This window comes from Protopterus annectens, chromosome 7.part1, assembly GCF_019279795.1.
Source record: "Protopterus annectens isolate FY-2018-M chromosome 7.part1, PAN1.0, whole genome shotgun sequence".
Taxonomy (NCBI): domain Eukaryota; kingdom Metazoa; phylum Chordata; order Ceratodontiformes; family Protopteridae; genus Protopterus; species Protopterus annectens.
The window spans coordinates 74,393,907-74,420,082 of record NC_056740.1 but is presented as its reverse complement, the minus strand read 5'-3'; the positions used below and the strand labels follow the sequence as shown (position 1 = coordinate 74,420,082).

At 44.2% G+C, this 26,176-nt stretch overlaps 1 protein-coding gene across 1 annotated transcript in view; it reads left to right on the top strand.

Moving 5' to 3' along the window:
• The window catches only part of LARP6 (La ribonucleoprotein 6, translational regulator), a 289,220-nt gene that overhangs the window by 223,932 nt on the left and 39,112 nt on the right, over nucleotides 1-26,176 (top strand). The window contains exon 2 of the mRNA XM_044078566.1: nucleotides 1,295-1,502. Coding sequence (XP_043934501.1) covers nucleotides 1,295-1,502 — 208 coding nt within the window. The remainder of the gene's footprint in view (nucleotides 1-1,294; nucleotides 1,503-26,176) is intronic.

Sequence of the window (26,176 nt, the reverse complement as noted above, 5' to 3'; positions counted from 1 at the left end):
ACTGGTACCCTTTAATGTTGGCTGTATTTTTTTTTTGGTAACTGAAGAAGTTGTTGCACCCATTCCAATCCCTTTGTCACCTTTGTAGTCATCTTTCGTATTTGTGTAAAAAAAAAAAGCCTGGGAAATCCATGGCCTTATTGAGTGTTTCAAAACCTGAAATACATTAAATATTGGATTTAGTGTGCTTTGTGTTGTGGTTCCATTTTTTTTCTTTAGCAGCTAGAGTTTGATCATGACAGTAACTGATTGTAAAAGTATTACCGAGTTACCCCCCCCCCCCCATTACAACACTGACAACGGAATCTCCCAGTACTTATTGTTTTCCTTCCCATCTGACCAACCCTACCTGGTTTTGAGGAAGTTGAATTGATGCAAATCCTGGGTCGCCCCCATGCATAAATGTCAGTGGGAGAGGTCTTCACTGTGGATGAGCAAGACAAAATGGGTGTAGCAGAACCCTTATGACTTGTGTTGCATCAAGAACTGGATTCAGTAACATGCTGTGATGTAGCATTTGTATTCCACTCTAAGAATGCCACGTGGCTTAAAAGTCACCATTTGTGGTGATAAGCTGGAATATTTGGAGAAATGTAAAATCTTGGTGTGCTTTTAGTAGAGATTGACACCTGGGGTCCTCTTGGAATATGTTTTAAAGTGTTCATGTTTCTGTTTGAGTAATGTCAAGAACATTTTACCTTATTTGGGACACTTCTGTGGTTGTGACTGCATGGGTTTTTGTTTGGACTGATGAGATTCCCTGCATCTAGTGCTTGCATTAAAATAGATTAGTTGCAGCTGGTGCAGAATTTTGCAAACCTCCATTCTAATATCTGTGGTCCTTTAGGCTGACATTGTAGACCTAATGATTTGAGTCTTTACATGGAGTCCAGTCCCACTGATATCCCTTGTTAGTCTTTGCATTTCTTCTAGCTGAGGTTATTGGTGGTTCAAGAAAGCATTTGGCCACCTAATGTGCTCATAATCCTTTTTTTGTTAATCAGGTAGGCCCGCTGGACATAGTCACTTCAGGTGTGATTTGGGCCCAATGTCTATGACTTGTGCAAGGTCACAGTTGACAAATGAGGGCTGAGGGAATCTAGTCAAAATCTGTGTACTGTTTAACGTTTGCCTGGAATCTGGTGACATTTTAATGTAGATTTTTTTCACACTGTGGCTCTAATTCTGTGTTTTATGGATATTGGTACAAATGGAGATCTGCTTTTTAGTGGTACTAGTGAGAGATCAGACTTGAATGCCATCTTCCCAGTTAATGGCTCTATTTTGTTTTTAGTGGTGCTGGCACTAGCGGAGGAGAAAATGAAGATGAGTTATACCAGACTTGGATGCCACCTGATCCAGAGCTTGTGGAGAAGCTGATAGCCCAGATTGAATACTACCTGTCTGATGAAAACTTGGAGAAAGATGCTTTCCTTTTGAAGCATGTCAGGAGAAACAAGATGGGTTATGTTAGTGTTAAACTCTTGACCTCTTTTAAGAAGGTAAGCAAGCATAACAAGAGTGGAAACTTATTTTATAGGTATTGTAATTCATTTCCTAAAACAGGCATTAAAATATATGTAAAATGTAAGTAGATCTGTTGGCTAATGTTGGTCACAGTAACGCATTTAATTTTCCATCTTGCTTGGGCATACTTTTCTCCTTCAGCATTTAGTGACTTGACCAAGAATGCATGTTAATGAGGTTTGAAATGTTTTTTTGTTAAGTGTGCCAGCTTCCAAATGTGAAACTCGTTTGTTCACCAGTAGTGATAGGAGTTTGCTGAAAGAGAGTTTTGTAGGCAGCAATAGCAATTTTTTGTAGCGTATGCATATAGCCTACTACATACTGCCTGCTTTGGCAAAGCAAAGGCATTATAGTTGGCTGGATCCATCAGTTTTTTTTTCAGCAGTGTACATGAACTCCCTCCAAGCATTCCTAGAGTTGTATATGCACATTAAATATCACTTGTATTTTTTCAGGAAAGCTGAATTGACCAACTGCTACTCACATGCACACTGCTTACTGGACCATCGAGAATCAGCAACTCACGGTTCTTCATATTGATCATTGCTGCCCATAGTTTAAGCTATATAGGTTATATTCTGATAAGGCTTCGACAGCCATCCATCTTCCAGAGCTTACATTCCGTGTGCCCAAACCATTGGTCTCTTTGAGCAGACTCAGGTTTGGGCACCAAGTCCTTTAGAGCTTTCCTGCTGCTGAAGAGAGAGTACTCCTCCACAGGGTTTTAAGGACTGGTTGGCTAATGCTGTCTCATTGCTGGGCAGTAAGTTCACTTGGAGGGGACTTTCCACTGATTTTGACAGAACTTTCTGTGATGTTTAAACGTCTAAGCTAAAATGTTTTGACAGTTATGACTGACTTAAATGAGGGTGTTAACTTTCGTATAAAAATGTATTTTAAACTACATTTTTTATGGAGAAACTGATTTTACTTTTGGGGGCTGGGGTAAGTGCTTAAATCGTGATTTACTTTTTATTGAGGGGAAAAGTTGCACGTTTTTTGCAACTTGTACTGACTTTTGCTACTACAGTTCCCCAGCAATCTGGCATATTTCAGCTTAAGTGTGGAACAACCTACCAGGTGTTACTCATATTGATCACTGCTTCACTAGCCTTACTTTTATGTGGGTTATATCCTATCAAGCTTCCAAAGCTTCAGGGTACCTTCCACATGCCCAAACCTTGAGTTGACAGGTTTGGGTGCCAAATCCTTCAGAGCTTTCTTGCTGTTGATGAGAGTGGCCTTCTGTGTACTTCAAGGATCAATGGTCAGCTTGTGCTGTTCCTTTGCTGGGTAGTTTAATTAACTTGGCGGGGGGGGGGGGGGTTGGGGGGCGTTTCACATTAAAAATGTACTTTCTGTTTTAGGAAAGTTATTTTTAAATTAGTTTGTTTTAATTGACTTGTATGAGACTTCATTGTACTTTTAAACGGCAGCTCACTTTCTCCTGTTTAAAAGTTGTTTAAATTAATGGAAAAACATTTTTTTTCTGTTGAGAAATGAATTTTAAAGCACTGAGACTCCAAGTAAGATGCTTTGTACTGGCTCAGACTGCCTACTTTCCACTCGAAAGAAGCTCCATTTTTGACTTGGCCATGGAACACACTACCAGTCCCACAGTCTACCCTTCTTCCAGCATTAAAAGTTGAGCAAATAGCCTTTGCCACCACAGCAGGCTAGCAATTTGCCCCAGCTGCAGGTGGGTGACTCTACTTGTGTCTGTGGCCTGTTCCTCACACCACTCATCTTGCACCCTGGATCCATCTGGTGCAGCTACTATGGACTAGGGAGTTAGCCACATCTTCTGTGGTTGTGACCCCATCAGTGTGCAAGGGGAAAGGAATTCAGTCCTGGGGAAGACTTTGTTTGGTAGGAATGTGCCCATCCTTGGGGAAGCTGCTGCCATTGTGATAATACTGCTGGCCCCATTTTTTCTGTCAAGAAACTGAAAACTAAACATAGATCCTGTCAAATTTCCTTGGAGCAGAAAGTTTACTGGTCTGGCTCAGGGTTTTATTCAGGCTATTTAGCTTTCTTGTAAGGTGGTCTCTGGTAAAAAGAGGGATACCTCTTTCCTTGGATTAAACATCCTGAATCTTGACCGATGAGGAGACTGTTTTTTCAACTTTTTGATTCCTAGTCTGAGGAGAGCTCTGTTTCTGATTCTCCTTTTTGTGGTGGGGCTCTCTGAAGCTATTTCGGGAATCTGCCAATGTTTTCAGTGGTAGAACACTGAAGTTTCAGTCCATCAGGAAATACAATGATATTTTCCAGAGCATTCACCCATTCTTCATTTCTGTTAGCTTTGGGGGGATGTTACTGCCTGCAATTTATCATCTGCTTTCCATAAAAATATAAATTCTTAAACCTGACCCAGCAACAATATCTTTTAGATGTCCTTCAAGAATGCAGCTGCAGTCATAACATATGGGTTGTCCTGCCTCAGGCAGCCCTCGGTCGGCCAGATTCCAAAGTCTGGGTCCGACGTCGGCTGATGTCGCATTTCTCTCCGTCAGAGCGGCTGGAGTACATAAGCATCAGCCGACGCCATCTTCTTCAGTCTTTCTTGCCGCGCGGTGCCCGAAGCAGAAGCAGTTCGCAAGTGCCGGTCGGTCAGCTCCTGTATTCTTCGATACCGAAGTCATCAAAAAAGCTAAGTACCCCGTTGGGGACCTTTTCTTGCCTCAGCCGATGTCAGAAATTACTGAAAGTTAACGATTGTCTTTCTTGTGGTAAACAAATACCTCATAAGGATTTCCACTCTTACTGTCTTCCTTGCCTTAGCCCAGACCACGACGTCTCGGCCTGTGTAGCCTGTACTCGCTTCAACAAGCGCACTCTCAGGCGCCGGGCGGAGTTCGCTGAAGACTTTTTCGGCGAAAAATTTGATTACACAATGCCGTCGGAACAACCGACAACGCATACTCCTAAGAAACGAAAAGACCGGGATCGACATTCTCGGCCTGTGTCTTCCACCGACACCACGCCAAAACTTACCGCGAGTGCCCCGGTTCCTTCTGAGGCGGTTATTCCACCGCTTCGAACCGAAGACACCGCATTACCGATACCTCCGATACCGGAGGCCACTCCGACGCCAGTTATTGATTTTCCTCCGGATACTGAAACCGAGGAGATGCCAGAGACCATTGCTGTTAAGGTCACTCCTGCACGTGGAGCGGCTAGGCCTCCCATGTCCATGTCTATCAAGGCCTACACACGGACTAAGGCAGCCAGCAAGACCAAGCATCTTACTGCTAAAACCTTACCTCAGCCCACTCCTGACAACTCAAATCATGTCTTTGGCCGCAGATTTAATTTCCCTGATCAGAGGTTCCCAGGCCCATCCTGAGAGAGGATCCCAGCCTCCACCTGATAAGAGGCCCAGGGTTGAAGCCTCTGACCCTCTTCCTTCAGATGAAGATTCTGAGGACTCTGTTCACTCCGAAAGCCAGGAAGAGCCCTTCCAGACCTATGAGGATTCAGATGCAGAGGACTCCATTCCCTCGGCCTCTCCTCCTGAGTATATTTCTTTTGGGGAAGTTCTGCATTCCATGAGGGAGCATTTTCAGTGGCAAGGCCAGGAATATTCTGATTCCAGAAAGCGCCTTCGAATATTCCTTAAACCCCAGCACAGACCCTTAGCTGTACCTCCTGTGCTTGATGTTTTGGATGATCTATACTCTGACTCAAGCGTTACCCCTGATACTCTTCCCCCTGCTCCTGTCAAGCCTGACAGATACTATAGGGTCCCAGAAACCCATTCTCATTTCTTCAGGGCCCATGCTGTTGATTTAGAAACTATTTCCCAGGGGCCTAAAGGTGTTTTCAGCTACCACCTCCAAAAATCCTTTGCCTTAAGCAAGGTCCTTAGAGAGATGGGGAAGAAGGTTTACACCTCCACTACTTTATCTATGAGAGCTCTCAGTTGTCTATTTCACATGTTTCAATATCAGGATTTCCTGTTAGATGATTTACAGAAAAAATTGGCCTCTCCTGAACCTTTAGATAGGAAGTCTTTGCAAGAGGCTGTTCATAATTCTCATCAGGTTAGAAATCACTTTCTACAGTGTGGATATGATGCATTGGAAGCTTCATGTAGGGCAGCTATGACAGGGGCGGTCATTCGTAGACATGCATGGTTAAAAGAACAACCTTTACCAGATCATATTAAGGCAAAACTTCTTGATGCATCCTTGGAAAAGAACAAGCTCTTTGGTGCTAATGCTAAAGATGTGTTAAAGTCCATTGAGGAAAAAGCCAAGTCAGTTCAGACAGTCAAAGATTTCCTCCAGGTTCAGCCTCCCAGATTCAGCAGGAACTGGCCTTCTAAAAATTGGTCCTTTCCTAATCCTGACAGATTTCAAAGGGGCAAAAACAGGCGTGCCCGAGGAAGAGGGCAATACAGAGGATCCTACAGGGGACAACAATGGCAACCAGCAAACCAAAGAGGTGACACAGGGGTTTCTCCTGCCCCGCAGGAACAATCTCAATGACTTTCCTCTAGTTCCGCTTACCAAGGAGCAAACAGAAGCTCCCTTGGGCGGAAAATTATCTTTGTTTTCAAACAATTGGCACAAACTGACAAAAGACAAATGGATTTTGGACATTATAGACCACGGTTACAGGTTCCATTTTCATACCTTGCCAAGAAAACAGGGCATGCCTAACCTTCCACAAAATCAGAGGACAGAGGCTATCAAGCAAATTTCTCTGCTTGCTCAGATCAAAGCATTAGAAACAGTTCCACTACAAGAACAAGGTCAGGGATTTTATTCAAGACTGTTCCTTGTTCCAAGAAAAGAAACTCAATGGAGACCAATACTGGATTTGTCCGCTTTAAACACTTTTCTCATAGTACCAAAGTTCAAAATGCTGACTCTACAGCAACTCCTTCCCATGCTGGGCAAGGGGTCTTGGCTGATTACTCTGGACCTCAAGGAGGCATACCTGCATGTCCCTATCAGACACAGTTGCAGAAGATACCTCAGATTTCTTGCAGGGCCAGAGCATTATCAATTCTCAGCATTGCCATTTGGCTTATCTACTGCGCCCAGAGTATTTACGAAATGCCTGGCATCAGTAATTGCTCATTGCAGGCTCCAGGGGATTCAAATCTACCCGTACCTGGACGATTGCCTCATTCAAGCGGACAACAAACTAACCTTGACAAAAAACTTGAATTATGTCATACACTTGCTACAGGCTCTGGGATACACAGTCAACTTTCAAAAGTCAAGACTTCAGCCATCCCAGCAAATAACCTTCTTAGGAGCCAAACTAGACACAGCCTCTCAAATGGCTTACCTGACAGAAGACAAGCAAAAGAAGTTAACTCATTACTTTTTAAGTCTAGCAAAACTCACCCAGATGACTGCAAGGAGATTCCTACAGGCCCTGGGTTACATGGCATTCTGCATTCTCCTGGTTCCACTAGCAAGACTACACATGAGAAAGCTTCAATGATACCTAAAAAGCTTATGGTCCCAACACAGCAACAACCTAGAAGCAACTTTACCGCTCATTCCATGTCTTCAATAGGAATTTCTATGGTGGGCCACAGTAAGCCAGTCAAACACAGGTATGTCATTCAAAAAACCTCAGATAACACAGACCATGACCACAGATGCCTCAGACCTTGGATGGGGGGTGCACATGGAGGGCAGATGTATTCAAGGACAATGGTCTCCAAAGGAAACACATCTGCATATCAACCAAAAAGAAATGCTGGCAGTAATGCATGCCATCGAGGCCTTCGGACAACAACTTCAACAAGGCCACCTACTAATACGGACAGACAACACCACTGTGATGTGGTACATAAACAAGCAGGGGGGCACTCATTCTTACCCCCTTTGCAGACTGACAATGAATCTTTGGGAAAAATCACTGAGTTTAAACATACAGCTACAATCCCAGTTTGTTCCAGGCAAAGACAATGTTCTGGCGGACAGTCTAAGCAGGAATTTCCTAGACCCCCACGAATGGAGGTTACATCCAGATATTTTCATATGACTCGCCTCGACATGGGGCAGGCCGGACGTAGACTTATTTGCCTCCCACCTCAATCATCACCTACAAAAGTTCTGCTCAAGGACATATCACCCACAAGCATGGAAAATAGATGCTCTCTCATTCAACTGGAGCTCCCTAACAATCTATGCATTTCCACCTCTGCCACTGATTACCACAGTGTTACTAAAGATCAAAGCAGAGCAGCCGAAGGGGATCTTAATAGCTCCAGACTGGCCAAGACAACACTGGTACCCACTACTATGGAGCATATGTCACAACAAAACGTGGGCCCTTCCTCAATGGCCCCAACTTTTGACTCAACACAACTTCAGGACAGTTCATCCCAACATCCAGACGCTACAGCTAACAGCTTGGGAGATCCCATAAATAACCTCAATTTACCTCTCTCCAAGGAAGTCCAGCGGATACTAACAGAAGCCCGCAGACCATCCACCAGAAAGGCTTACTCAGCCAAATGGAAGAGATTCAGCATTTGGAATACCAACAAGGGTCAGGATACATCACTTTTGAGCATTCCACTCATTCTGGAATACTTGGCAGATATGCTACATAACGGACTTTCATACTCTTCCATAAAAATACATGCTTCAGCTATCTCAGCTAGGTACAACACTGATCCACCTGTATTTTCACATCCGTTAAGGCAATTTCTTAGAGGAATCAAGAATATAAAGCCCCCAAGAAAGGCACCAGTACCAGCTTGGGATCTCAATTTTGTCCTAGAAAAAATGACTCTACCTCCATTCGAGCCAGCAGCTTCTGTGGATTTACAATTTCTTTCCTGAAAGACGGCTTTCCTTTCCATTACCTCAGCAAGAAGGGTTTCGGAATTACAGGCCCTAATGGCAATACCACCGTTCATAACTTTTCACAGACAGGGTCTCCTTACGAACCAACCCTACCTTTCTACCAAAAGTGGTATCTAGGGTTTCTTTAAATCAAGCAATTCACCTGCCTACTTTCTTTCCCAATCCTGAGAACAAAGGGGAAAGACTGTTACATACCTTGGACATACACAGGCAATTTCGCTACCACCTAGACAGAACCAAGACCAGTAGGAAGTCTGATCAGCTTTTTGTAGCTTACGCCCCTGGAGTACAAGGAAAAGCAATTTCCAAACAGACAATTTCAAAATGGATTGGACATTGCATCAAATTCTGCTATTCCTTTCATGGAAAGAGTGTGCCAGCCAATGTCAGACCACACTCCACCAGAGCTACAGCCACCTCTACAGCATTCTTAAGAGGGGTGCCTACAAAAGACATTCTAGAAGCTGCTACATGGAGCTCCGTGCATACATTTTCCAAACACTACAATCTCCCTTTATATTCCAGATCCAAAGCAGGCTTTGCTTCGGCAGTCCTGCAGGGATTAATAGCTACACCATCCCTTTCTTAGAGCATACCACCTCCCCCAGCTAAGCTATGGTATTCAACCCATATGTTATGACTGCAGTTGCATTCTTGAAGGACATAGTACAGTTTTGTACCTACCATAAATGTAGATGTCCGATAGATATGCAACTGCAGTCGGGTTTTCCCTCCCTCCTTCCCCTCTATGCCTTGGGTCCACTATTATCCCTGTTATCCTTAGCTGGGGACATCTGTTATGGTGTATCTGTTTATTGCTTATTTGTATGGAAACCTTTTATTGTCTCCCAATTTGATTACAGCCTTCCTTGGAGGGCACCTGGCATCTGGGGCAAGAAACACTGAAGAAGATGGCGTCGGCTGATGCTTATGTACTCCAGCCGCTCTGACGTTGGAGAGAAATGTGACATCAGCCGACGTCGGACCCAGACTTTGGAATCCGGCCGACCGAGGGCTGCCTGAGGCAGGACAACCCATATGTTATGACTGCAGTTGCATATCTATCGGACATCTACATTTATGGTAGGTACAAAACTGTACTTTAATACTACTGCTGCTAAACATTGGATGAATTTCAATCCTACTGTTTTGACTAGGATGGGAAGGTTAAGTATGGGGGGGATGTTTGCTTCTGCAACTTTGATTTTCGGTATTGAATGGTCAGGCTCTTATGGTAGTTTTAAAGGGTAAGAAATGTTTTTGTCTGCAATTTCTTGATGAAAACCCTACTTTAGATTTATTTTCTTCCATTGCACAAATCACAACATTTGCGTATGACAGTTTGATGTAGAGCTATGGCAACTAGTACTGTTTTGAGGTGGCTTGCTTAGCTGCATTCTCAATCTCCCAGATTTAAAAGTAGAATTTTAAATTTTCGTATGGATAGATTTAGTTTTGGTTCCCCTGCTGAGGAGATAATCAGTCTGATTCTATTTCAACTTGTCCTTTCAAGATTTTTCAGCCCTCCTTTCCCAAATTTTCTAAGAGATTTGTAATCCCTCATCCAGTATTGGCACAAAAGTGTCTCGGCAAGATGCAGGTAACCAGACATTGACTGAATAGCGAAGAGGTTTCAAAAAGATTTCAGGAAACCCCCAGAACCAAGTCAGACCATTCAAGGATGTCAGTGTGGGAAGCAGATTCTCCATAGACAGTCACGCCCAGTGTCTTGTTTAGGTGCTTCCCATGATCAAACAGCTGCTCCTCTTTATCCATATGCCTGGAGAACCAGTGCTGCATTTTGGCTCAGGGTGCTGTTAGAATCTTCCCATCCTGAGGGCTAGCTCTCTGCCAGGAAGGACGAAAAACATTAGCTGTGATTTGGCTGCTGTCCAGCCTCCACTGAAGGTTTCTCTTGAATCTGGTGAAAGCATGGAAGACTGTCCAGTGCCTGCTTTGGATTCCTGTGCCACAACCCCATCAGGCCAGCATGGATCTGGCTTCCCTCATGTCCTCTGAGGCTTTGCCGATATCTGCGGCTTACAAGGGGGAACTTCTACTGATTATATCCAAAGTACCTAGAGATGTCCTTGCATTCACCGCTGCAGTATTCCTTACTAATGGGATCCCCTGCCATGAAGCCCTCCATCTAGCCAGTTTACAAAAGTTTACCATTGCTTTAAGGTACACTGATAGTCACCTGCTTACTCCTTGTGTAAGCTAGGGCGTAAAGGTGACATTCAGGTGTACCATCCTCAACTTTTGTGCCAACAGTCCAAATGCTGTTTTAACCACCAGTCTGTTGCATACATCCATTTTATTACTGCTTTTCGTTGCTTACTCCTGTTTGCTGGAGTCCTCAGATAAGCACCCAGTTGGGTTTTTGGTTACTTTTTCTGTTTAGTGCTGTTTAGGGTTAATGTCATCCAGGAAAGGTAAATGCCAGTGTTTGAGACTTGACTCCCCATAAAGACTGTAAGGATAAGTGTCTTTTTTTGCCTTGGTGCTGCTTATGACCATACATCTTGTTAAATTTGTCAGACGTTCGTCCCCAAAACTCTTCATAGTAGGCTTTTTTCCCTTTCCTTGTACATTGAGAATCAGTGACTTAAGCTTCTTGCTGCGGGAACTGTGGATGGAACTTCCTGCCCTGAGGGTCAGCCACCTGGGAAGAAGGTGCATAAGGTAAAGCTGGAATATTCCGCTGTCCAGCCTCTGCCTGTCGTTTCTCCTGAGGTTATTATGCACCATGATTCTTACCCGGTTGTTTTGTCAGATTCTTGTATCACATCTGGGTTGGAGGCCGGTGAGGATCTGGCGGGCAGCATGTCTGACTAGGCTTTGCAGGTGTCCATTTTGGGCATTCTGAGGGAACCACGATTGATTTCCGAGGGTTTTAGTGGGGTTCCACAGTTCCTCTTTATGGAAGAGGCTCTTACTGCAGTTGTGGAATTCCATCCCGAGTCTGGGCCTTCTCAGGTTTCCAGGATGGCTATTCCTTTGAAGAAGAAATGGAAAACTAATCCTGTTTCTTCTGCTCCTAGGGATCCACAGAGTGAGTGACAGGCCTTTACTTGGGGGTTATTTAAAGCTTTACTGTCATTGCAGCCTCAAGGCATTTCTGTTCCTGCTCCTCCTTGGTCCACCATGGTCCCTAAAAGGCCCAGAGAATTCTATTCTTCGGAGGTGGATTCTGATGATGACTTTGCTTATTCTGCCCAGATTCCTCCTTTAGACTATGGGCCTGCGGAGGAGGATTCTCATACTCTTACTAATCCCTCTAAGGAAATTTCCGGTGGGGACACTATCTCTAGGATGATGGACTTTTAGTGGGATTGTGCCCAGGTTTCGGATATCCATAAGAGGTACTAGGAGTTACTGTAAATTGAATCTCCTAAACCTTCAGCCATTCCTCCTGTCTTAACTGCTTTATTGGAAGTTTTTTTCCACTGCCTCTAAAGCGCTGGATTCTCTGCCCCTTGCTCCCAGGAAGTCTGATAGGTTTTACAGAGTCCCTGAGGATTGTTCCTTTTTGTCCTGCTGCGGACTCCTCTGTGGTGTCTGTAGCCTGTGATGAGCCATCTCAATTGCTTCCTTCGTTTAAGTTACTGTCTTCTGACAAGGGACAGTAAGACCATGGATGGTCTGGGTAAGAAAGCTTATACTTCCTCTACCTTTTTCTTTTAGGGCTATTATCAGACCCATATTTCTAGGTATGTCTTGGATCTTCTTTCTCTGTCTGGTTCTTTCTGATCTTCCAGACTGAGGGTAAATCTTCTGCTCTTCCCTTGCTTGGGACTTCCTCTCAGATAGTTTGTCATTCTGTCAAATGTAGTTATGATGCTGCAGATGCCTTTTCAAGGGCTGCTGCTTCTGGTTCAGTCCTGAGGAGATATTCATGGCTTTGGCTTCAACCTTTGTCTGATATTAAGGCTAAATTGCTGGCTGCTCATCTCGGTAATACTCTCTTGAAGAGCCTGCTGGTTTGTTTAAGCCTCTTCAGGACAAGGGGAAGGCTTTACAGGAGTTTAAGCATGTTTTTGTTTCTCCTGTGCCTAAGTTTCAAAAGAACTACCCTTCTAAGCCAGCCTTTGTTCATAGGCAGTCTCATCCTCCTAAAGGTAAAAATGGACTCCTCCTGCTAAGGCCACTCAGACTGCAGGGTTTCTTAAGCCTTCCTTTCATGACAAACCAGGTACTATCAGACTATCCACCCATTCCCAGCCACATTTCTCTCTTCACCTTTCTCTTTCTCTTCATGTTTGGCTCCGGATCACCCAAGTTTCTTGGGTTTTGTCAGTCATTCGTCAAGGGTACTTCATGGTCTGGATTTCCAATCCTACTTTTACAGGTTATTCAAGAAGTGCCCATGTCCCAAAGGGGGAAAGGGTTTTATTCAAGATTGTTTCTACTGCCCAGAAAATAAGGTACTTGGAGACCTATTCTAGACTTCTCTAATCTAAACACTTTTCTGAAGGTGCCTTCCTTTTGGATGTTTTCCCTTCAGTCCTTTTTTCCTCTGGTGCTCCCTCAAGCATCCTTGAGGTCCAGAGACACCAGAAAGGCCTATCTCCATATTCCGATCCATCCTCTTTCAGGAGATCTTTTGCATTTCTCTGTTGCTTCCTGGCATTTTCAGTTCTGTGCTTTGCACTTTGGCCTTTCTACTGCCCCAAGGGTGTTCACCAAATGCTTTGCTCCTGTGATTGGCTTTTGCAGGCTTCAAGGGATACAAATCTTTTTTTTTTTTTTTTTTTATTTGGATGACCTGCTGATTCAGGCATCTTCTCCAGAGGTCCTTTTGCAAAATCTTCATTTTACCATTTCTCTTCTTCAGAGCCTAGGGTTCACAAACTTCAACATGTCTTCCCTGACTCATTCTGAGAATAATGTAGTTCTGGGTTGCAGGTTTCAAATGGTGCCAATGCTGGCATTCTTGCCTCCTCCAAAGGCCTTAACTCATTTCTTTCAAACTCTTCTTACACTGGCCTCCATTTCAGGCAGGGAGTTTGAGAGCTTTTGGGGGTTCATGGCTTCCACTATTCCGATGCTTCCTCTGGCCAGACTCCACATGAAGTTCCAGTGGTTTCTGAATTCTGTGTGGCTTCAGTATGCACATCCTCTAGGCTTTCCTTTTCCTCTTCTCCAGTGTCTCAAGGTCAAACTTCTGTGGTAGATTCTGCAGTTCTCAGAGTCCAGGGCTCCCATTTCAGCCTCTGCTTCCCTCTCAGGATCTGTTCAGACTCTTCAGATGTGGGATTGAGAGCAACGTTTGGCTCCCTGAAGGTTCAGGGAGTGTGGTCGCCTCATCAGCGGAAGGAGCACCTCAATATCAGAGATGAGGGCTCTTACGTTTGCTCTTCAGGCCTTTCATCCTCTTTTCCCTGCAGGGCCTTTCAAGGTATTCATGGACAATACCAGAGTACAAATGGGGGGGGGGGTACGAGATCCTACAGTCTTTGCCAGCTGGCACTTCTGGTATGGGATCTGGCTATCCAATATTGTGTGGATCTTCAGGTAGTTTACATCCCTTCAGATTAGAATGTTGTAGCAGACAATCTGAGCAGGTACTTCAATCAGCCCCTTGAGTGGATGCTTTACAGGGATGTTTCTGGACACTGTTCACCAGTGGGGTACTCTTGTAGATCTTTGCCTCCCCTTTGAACAGATAACTTTATAGGTTTATAAGTTGGTACTAGTCTATTGGCCCTAGGACCTATATAAGCCTAGACAAAAGGGGGGTACTCTTGTAGATCTTTGCCTCCCCTTTGAACAGATAACTTTATAGGTTTATAAGTAGGTACTAGTCTATTGGCCCTAGGACCTATATAAGCCTAGACAAAAGGTACCCTGGCTTTCACCACCCAAGAAAATTATTTTCCTGTGCCACTGTCGAGCAGAGCCACAGACGTGATCCCTGGGGTGAATTTCCCATCTCCCATCCAATCAAGATTTTTCTTGGAGTGCTAATGAGATTTGTTTGATATAGATAGGTAGTTTGTTCCAGAGTATGGGAAGTCTCTGGGACAGGAATCTATCCCTCCAGCATATTCTGTTTATTGTGGTGACACGGTTTAGGTCCCTAGAGCATGCAGCTCGGAGGGATTGGGATTTCTTTAAGTGGAGCATGTCCAAAAGCTCTGGGTTTGACATAGCTTTGTGTTGGGCAGAGATTGCTTCTGAGGCGATATGTGACGGAGTAAATCTGCAGTTTTTTGAGACTGTATGAGTAGGGCATCTGTTTGAAGCCAGTAATCTTCTGTGAGGTATTTCTGTAGCCTTTCCAGTTGCAGATGTCTTGTGAGGTACATACCAAAAGGGGCATTGTACTCAATGGGTTTAATGAGTGATGAGTAGAGGGGAACAATGACCTCATTTTTCCTGGAGGAGAGACCTTTTGTGATGAGGTGTGCCACGTAGAAGTATTTCCTTACTACTGAGGCAATGTGATTATCAAAGGAGAGACTACTGTCCACCTGTGTCCCAAGGTCTCTTATTACACTTTTGGTGTTAAGTAGACTACCGCTTATGTGGTAGTTCATGGGTACAGAGTTTTTGCCAAAAGGGATGACAGTGCACTTTTTGGCATTGAGCTTGAAGCCATGGCTTTGACACCAGGCATCTGTCTTAGTGAGGCCCTTTTGTAGGATGTCCCATATTTTTGGAGTTTTGATTATGGCTCCTAGTTTGCAGTCATCTGTGAACTTCATTAACCAAAGACCTTCTGTGTTAGCCTGTACTTCAGAGAAGTAGATACCAAACAGGAGAGGACCCAGGACTGAACCCTGTGGTACTCCACTTGTCAGTGGTCTGAAGTGGGATTTGGAGTCTGCTACTTCCACAGTGTGGGTTCTGTCAATGAGCCAGTTGGCAACCCATCTTGTGACGTAGGGATTTATACCTAGTTTAGTGAATTTATCTATAATTCCAGAGTGGGGGATGGTGTCGAAAGCCTTGGCGATATCCAGATAGGCTGTATGAACCACCTTACCCTCATCTACGGCATTGGTGACCGCTTCAAAGAATTCTATCTGATATATGACACATGATCTGCCTTTTACAAACCCAAACTGGGTGGGGTCCTGAGTTTGGAGATTACCAATGTCACTGTTTAAGTTCCATGATACGTTCCATAGCCTTGCATACCAGGCTCGTCAGGTTAATGGGGCAGTAGTTTCCGGGGTCCATGGTCACTCCCCCTTTGTGCAGTGAGATAACCGTTGCTGTGCACCCTTCAGTGAGCACATAGCCTGAGGTGAGGCTGTGATTGAACATGGTACTTAGGTGGGGTGCCAGTTCATTCTGTAGTTCATGTAGAACACAGCCTGGGATATTGTCAGGTCCCATAGATGCTGTGTTCTTGGCTTTGGAGCGTATGTTTTTTCATCTGTGCAGCTGTGATTACAGGAACTTTGCATTCTTCCGGTATAGAGATATGGGCCTTTTAGGTGATGAGAAGGGGAGTAAAGTTAGCACTGAGAAGGGGTGATGAGAAGGGGAGTAAAGTTAGCACTGAGAAGGGGTGATGAGAAGGGGAGTAAAGTTAGCACTGAGAGGGGGTGATGAGAAGGGAGAAGGGGAGTAAAGTTAGCACTGAACCTATCTGCCAGGATGTTGGCAAGATCAGTTTGTTCTGTATATTTAGTGCCATTGTGCTGTAACTCAAGAGTAGATTGTTGCCATTGAGATTCTTGATATAGCTATAGAATGCTTTGTGGTTGTCTTTTTAGAATCAGTGGCAATCTTGTTTTCGTTAACTAGCTTTGGAGGATTTTGAGGAATCTCAGCTTCTTACTAATTCTTTCTTCTCTGTTTTGTGCTAGAGTCCCAGGTCCACTGGTCTGGAAGGTGGACGGCCTCTCATTTTCTTGGAAGGGTTTGTTTCTTTATACATTCCCTCCCCTTCCCTCTCATTCAGAGAGTCCTGTTCAAGATTCAACAAGATGCTCCCAAAATCTTGTTGGTGACTCCCATTTGGCCACGTCAGCACTGGTTCCCCTCTACTTCTGCATCTTGCCTGGGGGAATCATCACAAGTTGCCTCACTGGGTGGATCTCTTCACACAGGATCCATCCCCACCTGTCCACGCTTCAACTGACACTGTGGGTGAATGGTGTCTGAGGAATCAAAACCCTATTTTTCTGAGGACATGCTGGAGGCCAGAAAACCTACTACTAGGAAGTCCTACTTATCTAAATAGAAGAGGTTTTCTATTTGGTGTCTTTCTCGTGACCTGGTCCCACTTTCTGTGGATGTTCCTTTGGTTCTTTCTTTGTGTGAGTTGCTCAATGCTGGTTTGGCCTATTCTATTAAGGTCCACTTATCCGGCTGTCTGCTTGTCTGCCTTTGACTCCCCCGTTAGCTTCTAGATTTGAGGCTAAGCAGTTTCTTAAAGGTGTCCTTAGACCTCCCAGGAAGCCTGTCTGCCCTGGGATCTTAATTTTGTTCTGGAAAAATTGACTCTGGCTCCTTTAGAGCCTGCTGTTTCAGCTTTCTTACAACGTTGTTCTTGGAAGCCAGTTCTTTTGTTAGCTATTACTTCGGCCAGACGAGTGTCTGAGTTGAAAGCCCTTATGACTTGTCCAGCTTTTTTGATATTTCATGAGGACAGGGTGTCCTTGCGTACTAATCGTTTTATGGCCAAGGTGGTTAATGAGTTGTCACTTAATCAGTCTATTAAGTTTCCTACCTTTTGTTTTCCTCTCCACAATCTGACAGTGAGAGGGTGCTGCATACCTTAGATGTGCATAGACAGCTCAGATTTTATATGGATAAAACTAAAGCTATCAGGAAATCTGACCAGTTTCCTTTCATCCTAGGTCTTTAGGTTTTGCTGTTTCCAAGCAAACTATTTCCACTAGGATTTCAAAGGCCATTTCCTTTTGTTACACTTTTCATGGCGAGAGTCTTCCTTCTGTAAAGGCTCATTCCATGAGCTGTGGCTTCTGGTGCTTTTTTTAAAGGCTTGGACACTAATTATGTTCTTGAAGCTGCTACCTGGACTTCTGTGCATACCTTTACCAAACATTACCCGTTGGATGGTATCTCCAGAGCTAGAGCTGGTTTTGCTGCTGCTATTCTTCGTGGCTTCTTGGAGGGCTCTGCTGCTTCCTCTTCCTCCTCCCAGGTTTCTCCATGAGCTTTTGCACTCTTCCATTAGTAAGGAATACTGCAGCCGTGAATGTAAGGACATAGTACAGTTGAGTAAATCTTACCATAACTGTAGATGTCCTTGACTTCACTGCTGCAGTATTCTCTCCTCCCTTGATACCCCTGGTCTTTTTCCCTTCCTGGCTGTGCAGATTCTCCTTGGTTTTCCTTGGACTGCTGTTCCTACTGGGGCAATCTGTTCTGAGGGTGGTACACCTAAATGTCACCTTTATGCCCTACCTTATGCAAGGAGTAACCAGCTGGCATTCAGCGTACCTTAAAGCAACAGTAAACATTTGTAAACTGGCCAGATGGAGGGTTTCAGGGCATGGAATCCCATTAAGGAATACTGCAGCAGTGAAGGTACTGTTGTGGTAAGATTTTACACAACTGTACTGTTACCTCAGGTCTTGGGGAGGAGAGTCTTGCTACCATAATAGAATCTGATAAGGGATCTGACCCTCACAAGGATGTTTTAAGCATATGTCCCACAGAAAACAAAATGGAAGATGCATCACATTAACCCTGTTGTAAAGGATCCCCAACGTGAATGGCAGGATTTTACTCTGGGTTTATTTAATGATTTAGTTGTCCTGAAGCCACCTCAAGCAGTCTGTGTTCCTGCTCCTACCTGATCTTTAACTCCACTCAGGAGGCCTAGGGAAATGGATTCCTCTGAGGATCTGGACTCTGGGGAAGAATCCCACGCTTATTCTTAAATCCTTTCCCCCTTGGACTACAGTTCAGAGAAGGATTCCTTAAATCCAGACTCCCATTTGAAGAGCTTTCTTTGGGGACACCATGGGATTGTTCTCAAGTCTGATGTTCAGAAAATATTACGAGCTCCTTTGGATGGAGTCTCCAAAACCATCTGCTGTTCCTTCTGTTCTGACTGCCCTTCTGGATAACTTTTCAGTAGCTTCTGTAGCCCCTGACACTGTTTCCTGCACCTAAGAAGCCAGATAGGTTCTATAAAGTGCCTGGGGAGGGCACATTTCTTTAAATTCCTTTCTGCTGACCCTTCTGCAGTCAGCTTCTTCCGACAAACCTACATTGCTGCCCTAAACCGAGCTGTTCCCTTCTGATAAGATATTTGGGCCATGGGAAGGTTGGGCAGGAAGGTTTGCACTGCTGCCGCTTTGTCATTTAGAGCCAGAAATTCAGACCTGTATGACCAGGTATGATTTTGCTGTTTCTCAAGTTTGCAAGATGGCTTGTGACCTTCATGATTGAGGGAAAGCTTTGTCAAGCCGCACTTCAGGTTGCTCACCATTCAGTCAAATGCAGCTATGATGTGGCCGATCCTCTTCCAAGGCTGCTGCCTTTGGTTTGGTTATGAGGCATTATTCTTTGCTTCATCTTCAGGCTTTGCCTGACATTACGGCCAAGCGTTTGGATGCTCCTTTACACAAGTCTTTCTGGATCTCTTGCTGCTGACCTTAAGTCCCTCCAAGACAAGGACAGAATCTTACAGGAGATGAAATATTTTTTCTCCCATTCTTAAACTTCAGAGGAACTAGCCCTCCAAGTCTGCCTTTGTAGGCAATCCCACTCTCCACAAAAATCAGGAAGGGTTCTAGGCATGTGCTCAGACCCCTGCCTCCCAGAAACCTTCCTTTCATGACAAGCCTGGTTCTGTTTGACAGTTTGCTTCCAGTTTCCATTGGATAGGATCCATTGTCTCTTCATATTTTCCTATCTCTTCCAAATAGTCTAAAAATCACTTCAGACTCTTGGTTTCTGTCCTTTATCTGTCAGGGGTATTTTATGGTTTGGAAGTGCCTTTCATATTTTGGCTTAACCTCCTAGAACTGCTTTCATTTTCCAGAGGTTCTTCTGTCTTTTTGGCCCAGGGCACTATTCAAGTCATGCCTCCCACCCATTTAGGGGAAGTGTTTTTATTCCAGAATGTTTTTGGTCCCATGAAAGGATGATACATGGAGACCAATTCTAAATCTTTCCCTGCTGGAACACCTTTCTCAAGGTTCCTTCCTTTTCTATGTTATCCCTTCAGACATTCCTTTTTTGTAGGCCTTTCTGGTATCTCTTGGATCTGAAGGATGCATATTTTCATATCTCCATCTTCTCCAGTAAAGTTTTACATTTCTCTCTCCCTTGCAAATACCGTACTCCTCTCATTGCTTATTTGGAGGATTCAGGGTATTCATATTTTCCCCATCTACACAATCTGTATATTCAAACTCCTTCCCCCAGCAATCTGCTTAACAATCTCAAGTTTATTACTTGCCTGTTAGTCTGGGGTTCACCCTAATCCTCCAGAAATTGGTCCTGATGCCTTCCCAGGATCCAATTTTCCTCTGCTGCAGACTTCAGTTTCCATGTTTGCATCTTTGCCTGCTCTCAAGGTTGTGTCTAACCTTTTTCCAATTCTTCCTCCTCCTGCTCCTGGTGTCATGGCCAGAGAACTTCTCAGGGTCCTGGATTTCTTGGGTTTCTTGGCTTTCTCCATTCGCATGATCCTTGCCAGCCTCCATATGAGGAAACTTCAGTGGTACCTCAAATCAGTATGGCTTCATCACTGCCACCCTCTGGAGTTCCTGGTAGCATTTCTTCCCCGTCTCAATCTTTAGCTTCAGTTGTGGATTCATCAATTTTGTCCATCAATCTTTAGCTTCAGTGGTGGATTCATCAACTTTGTCATCCTGGGGCCTCTTTCAAGCTACAAGTCCCATGTAGGAGCTCTCTAGATGTCAGACAGGAGGGGGAGTGCCTTCTGTGGTCCTCTAAAGGTTCAGTATCTCTAGCCTGCATCAGAGCTTAGCCCATATCCTCATAAGAAATGATGCTCTAGTTCTAAAAGCCTTTCATTTCCACTTTCGTCCTGGGCTCATCAAAGTTTTTTCAGACAGTAAGTGTGGTAAACAAGCAGGGGGCAGAGTCCTATCTTTAGAGATTAGCTGTATAGGTCTGGGATCTAGATATCCCTCAAAGCACAATGTAGTAGTAGACTACTTGAGCAGGTCCAGCACACAAGCACACAAAATAGTGCTTCACAGAAATCTGCAGTTGGGACATTGTTTGGTGGGGTATTCCTCAGGGTAGTTCTTTTTGCCTGCACTCTGAATGAGAAGATTGCTTCCTCTATTCTGTTCTAGTCCCAAGTTCTCTGGCTTAGAAAATGGATGCCCTGTCTTTTCCTTGGAAGGGGATGTTCCTGTATGCCTTCACATGCCCTCTTTCTCCATGAATGTTGCAGAAGGTCAGGGAGGAGACTCCCAAAGTTTTGCAGGTGACTCACTTTTGGCACAGAGCATAGAATCCCCTCTTGTAGTGGTTGCCCATGGCCAAGTAAGAAACAAGTTACCTCATCGGGTGGATCTTCTCAGACAAGACAGGGCATCTCTCATTATCTTCACTTGTCCACTCTTCACATGACACTGTGGCTGATAGGGTTTTGATCCCTTTTAGGCGCCTCTTTTCGAGGATGTGCTTCAGGTTCTGCAGGAGGTCAGGAAATCTATTTTCTGGTGCCTGTCATGCCATCAGCAATCTCCTATCTGAAGAGGTTCCTCTGGTTCTCCTTCACATGATTTGTTCCATGCTGGGCTGGCATAATCTTCAGTGAAAGCTCACCTGTCAGCGATTTCTGCTAGTCTGCCCTTAAATCCTCCTCTGGCCTCAAGGTTTGAAACAAAGCAATTCCTTAAAGGCATCCTTCATATCAGGCCTTCCATAAAGACTAAGCTTTCTTGGGGCCTCCCTTTTGTATTTGAGAAATTGACCCAGGCTCCTTTTGAGCCTGCTTCCTTGCAACATTGTACTTGGCTGAATAGCCAAAAGCAGAACAATCTTCCAAGAGTATCTGAACTTCAGGCTCTCCTGATTATTCTTCCTTTATTAGTCAGGTTGTCTCTTCATACTGTATTTATGCCCAAGGTGGTCAGTGTCCCTTAATTCATCTTCCTTTCCTTTTCTTTCTTGGCAGTCTGCCAGCGAAAAGGTTCTTCAGCTAGGATTTACATAGCTCAAATATTTAGATGAAACTACATTTTGCAAATCTGAGCAGCTGTTTTTCTTTTAATCCCAAGACTTTGGGTTTGGCTGTTTCTAGACAAACCATCTCTTCCTGAAATTCTAAGGCCATTTCCTTTTGTTCTTTTCATGGCGAATCTTTCCTCATTTGCAAAGGCATATTCTACTAGGGCAGTTGCCTCCTCTGGTGTCTTTCAAGGGACTGGATACCACTTGCCCTTGCGGCTGCTACTTGATCCTTTGTTCTTTCTTTCATTAAATATTGCAAGTTGGATGCTTCCAGGGCCATAGCAGACTTTGCTAGGGTTATTCTGCATGGGTTTGTGGAGGGTTCATCTGTGCCTTCCTCCTCCCAGGCTTGCTCTTGTGGACTCCCAAAGGTGAGGAATACTGCAACAGTGATATGGAAGAATGTAGTCCTCTTCACTATTGCAGTATTTGCTTCCTCCTTCCTTCCTTCGCTGCTCTGCCTCTTGCCCTGTCTTCTGTTTCCCTCCTAGCTAAGGGGCTCTTTCTCCCTTTTTCCTTTTTTCCTTCTGGATGCATATGTTCTTCCCTGTCCATGAGTGTATTTTGTTCTTCCTAGGGCTTTTTCATTTGAGTGCTTGTGTCCATGCATTACCTTTATGCCCTAAATCTTGCACTGGGAAATATGCATGACATACGGCTCCTACAAGAGCTGAGGGAGCTGAGGGATTTGGTATACTGGCTGGCTGATGGGCTGTCCTTGGACTGAGAATCCCTAAGGTGAATACTGCAACAGAGAACATCTACTGTTATGGTAAGATTTTACACAGCTGTACTTTATGCCATGGTGTGGACATTTATCTTTTCCTAGTATTGTCCTTGTTGGTGCTTTAGTCTCCCTCTGTTCACATGAAAGCTCTGAAGTGTGTGGTGCCCGTACCAGACTCCTCTCAGTTTGAGCTGACTTGCTGTTCAGGCATGTGTAAGGTGACTTTGAAGCTTTAGAAGCTGGCCAAGTGTTATATCCTTATCACTTTATAAGCCGTATAACTTGGGTTGCTGTAGCAGTAATCTTTCGGGCATCCACTGTTACAGTAAGTTTACTTGTACAACTGTACCTTCTCAGACTGTGGGCTGGATTGAAAGCGGAGCCCAGAGGTATGGTAGTAATAAGTTGTCACCAGTTCCTGGGGAGAATATTGGTAGGATACTGTTGCAAGGTTCGCCACCTAAGTGAAGGCCTAGGACTGTAGCTCATCTAATATAGACTATGGTTAGGAAATGGGAATAATTCTGTTAATTACTACAGAGCACACGGACTGGGTATGTGGATGTTCAGTGTTTGGGCCCAGCAGACATTTTACTGGACTTCCTGACCTTTTGGGGAGGATGAGAGTTCTAACAAATTTAACCCTTGCTTGGATGACTGCAGTGGTTGGCTCATGGCCTTGGACACATGGATGTATGTTGGGGGTGGTAATGAGTTAAAGAGCTTTAAGGTGGGTGAGAAAGTTTAAACGGACGTAAACACTGAGCCACACTTAAATACCAATCACTGGTCTAAATGAACTTGGCAAGTACTCAAGTCTGTTTAAATTACCAAGATGGTGTGGCATTTGCAGCTAAGAATGGGGCTTTAGAACTAGCAAGAATAAAACTTTTGCAGCAGTGACTACTACCGCTGGCAATTTTCTACTTTGAGAATCCATCATTAGCAGAGGATTTTTGTCTACCCCCCCCCCCCCCAAGCTACTGAGGGAATCTCAAGTGAGATAAGCAAGGGCAAAGATTAGTTCATGGTATGGAAGTTCCCTGCCCCCTTTCAGGCATCCTGCAATCTCCTTGTTGCCAATTTTCTCACTTTCCTTTGGTTCTGCAAGACCTGTTGGTGCAAGGAACAAGCCAATCAATTCCACTGTCGTAAGGCAGAGTTTTTATTCCAGAATGTTCTGGTTCCCAGGAAGAAGGGTTCTTGTGGACCCATACTTCATCTATCCTCAAATGTTCCCTCTTTCAGGATGTCTACAGTCTATTTCCTCCTCCTTCCTCACACCTTTCTGGTGTCTAGATCTGAAGGATGCCTGCCTTTACATTCTTCACCCACTCCACAGGAATTTTCTGTTTTCTATTCCGTTCTCGGCTTTGCCTTTTTGTCTTGTACAGCATTGAGTCTTTATCAAACATCCTGCCTTGGAGGTAGTCTCAGTAGACCTGTTGGTGTTTCTTTCCTCATCTGGATGACCCTGCAGCAGCTGGTTCAGGATCTATAATATGCTATGCTTCTGCTCCACAGTGTGGGGTTTATAGTCTCCTCCTCCTGTTCCAGAGGTGCCTGCAAGAGAATTTCTTTGAGCTCCACCATTCCTGTGGCCCTTTACCAGACTCCATGAGGAAATGGTATCTCAAAGCTGTTTAGCTTCAAAACGGCCATCCTCTTGAAATTCCATCCCTCTTGCCTTGCCTCAAACTCAAGATCCTCTGGATTCTTCAGATTTCTGAATCTCAGCCTGCCTTTGTAGTCTTCTCTCCCTTCTCAGGACCTGTAAACAAATGCTTCATAACAGGGTTGGGGAGCTTCTTCCAAAGGAATTGGGGGGGGGGGGTTCAAGAAGTTGTGTTCCATCAACTGGAGGAGCACTTCAACATCAGAGATGAGAGCTCAGATTCTGGCTGTGTGTTTTACACTCCCTTTGTGTCCCAGGTCCTTTGAGTCTTTACTGAAAACATGGTTATGTGGTACATAAGCAAGGTGGTACAAAGTCAAACCCTTGCAGACTAGCTTTTAAGTCTTGCAATTTGCCATCTGACTCATTAGGCAGTTTACATTCCCACGGAGCACAGTCTGGTAGCCAATCTGAGTAAGTCCTTGGTGGATCCCCACAAGTGGATGCTTCAGAGGTATTCATGGACATCGTCCATTGGTTTGAATACTTCTGAAGTAGATCTTTTTGCCTCCTCTCTGAACAGGCAACTTCCCAGGATTTCTTCGAGTGCCAAGCTCTGTGGTTTAGAAAATGGCCACCATGCCTTTTTCCTGGAAGGGGATATTTCTGTATGTCTATTCCAGTCTTCGTCTGTTACCAAAAGTGCTGTAAAAGGTCGTGGGACAGGCCCAAAATCTTAGACCAGACCGCAGTGATTTCCCTTCTATTTAATTTGGGCTGGAGTAGTCATCAAAGGTTACTTCAGAATTGATCTTCTCACATACAAGGGATCTCTCATTCATCCTCACCCTTCACTTGACTCTCTGGGTGGTGGTGTCCAAAAGGAAGTGAACCCTAATTTTCTGAGGATGTGCTTCAGGTTTGGTAGGAGGCCAGAAAACCCACTACTAGAAAATCCTGTGTAGCTATAGGGAAGATGCTTTCTATTTGGTGTCAAACTGTCCCTTCTTTCAGTGAGTATTCCTTCTGTTTGTGTGAAGTGCTCAATTCTGGCCTGGAATTGCATGTCCAACCCTCTTATCCCCCAGGCCAACTACTACTATCCTGTACAATAGCCAAACTTTGGAACTCTCTTCCCCCTCATATACGCAGCTTACCTAACCATAATAACTTCAAAACTCCGCTCTTCTCACATCTATCCTCCAAATGGGAATGTCCCTCTCACGCGCCTACCTAAACTACCTCCTTCCTTTTTGTTCCTACCCTCCTCTTTATATTTTTTTGTTTACATGAATACCTATTGAGCTTTTCTTTGTCGGCTCTGATTTAAATATGATTAATAAGATTTCCTATTCTACTAATGTTACCTAATACATTAGAATGAATGTTATTCTATTAATAGTAATGTAATGTAACCCTACATATATGTAAATGTAATTCAATGCAATGTAACTATTCTTGTGGAGCTTTTCTCCCCGGGCCTCCACTGAAAACGGGCCGACTTGGCCCAGTGGACTATCCCGGTCAACAAATGCAAATAAATAAAATAAATTGTTAGACGTTTCTGCTCGTCTGCCCTTGAATCCACCCCTTCCTTCTAGGTTTAAAGTTTCTGAAGTGCATCCTTCATGTTGGCCCCCCCCCAAGAAAGCCTGTTCCTCCTTGACACTATTGGAGCCTGCATTTTTTTTCAGGTTTGTACTTGGAACAGTGTTCTGTTGGTGACTTAACTTCTGCCAGGATGGTTTCTGAACTTCATGCTCTCTGGCAGATTCCCCTTTTTGCTTTTCTGTTTCTCTTCATACTAATCCTCCTGTTATTCTCAGGACAGTTAATTTCTTTAAATCGGACCATTTAGCCTCCTTCACAGAATGAGAATGAATGAGTTCTTTGGATTTGAATAGACCTGTCTAGTATTAACCTGGAACACAAATTCAAGGGAAAAACGATAAACTTCTGTAAACTCAAACACATGAAACCCACTCAGGCAAACCTACCAGCAAAACACCAACACCTTGAACAAGTCAAGTAAAACCAAGGTTGCATTTAATATACTATAGCGTAAAATTTAAGCACAATGAAAGCTTTTTGTTGAATTAAATAAAACTACTTCCTCAGAAAAAAGATATGTACAGGAAACGGGTTTAAATTCCCCTCTTGTCACATGATTGGTAGACATGAATTATTAACTACATGATGAAACACTTGTAAACCCCTCCCCAGCCTTACAAACTTTAAAATGATACATGTATGTTAGTTTCATAATGCCAAGTAGCAACAACAAACTACTCGGTGAAATGTATCTTGCGTAAA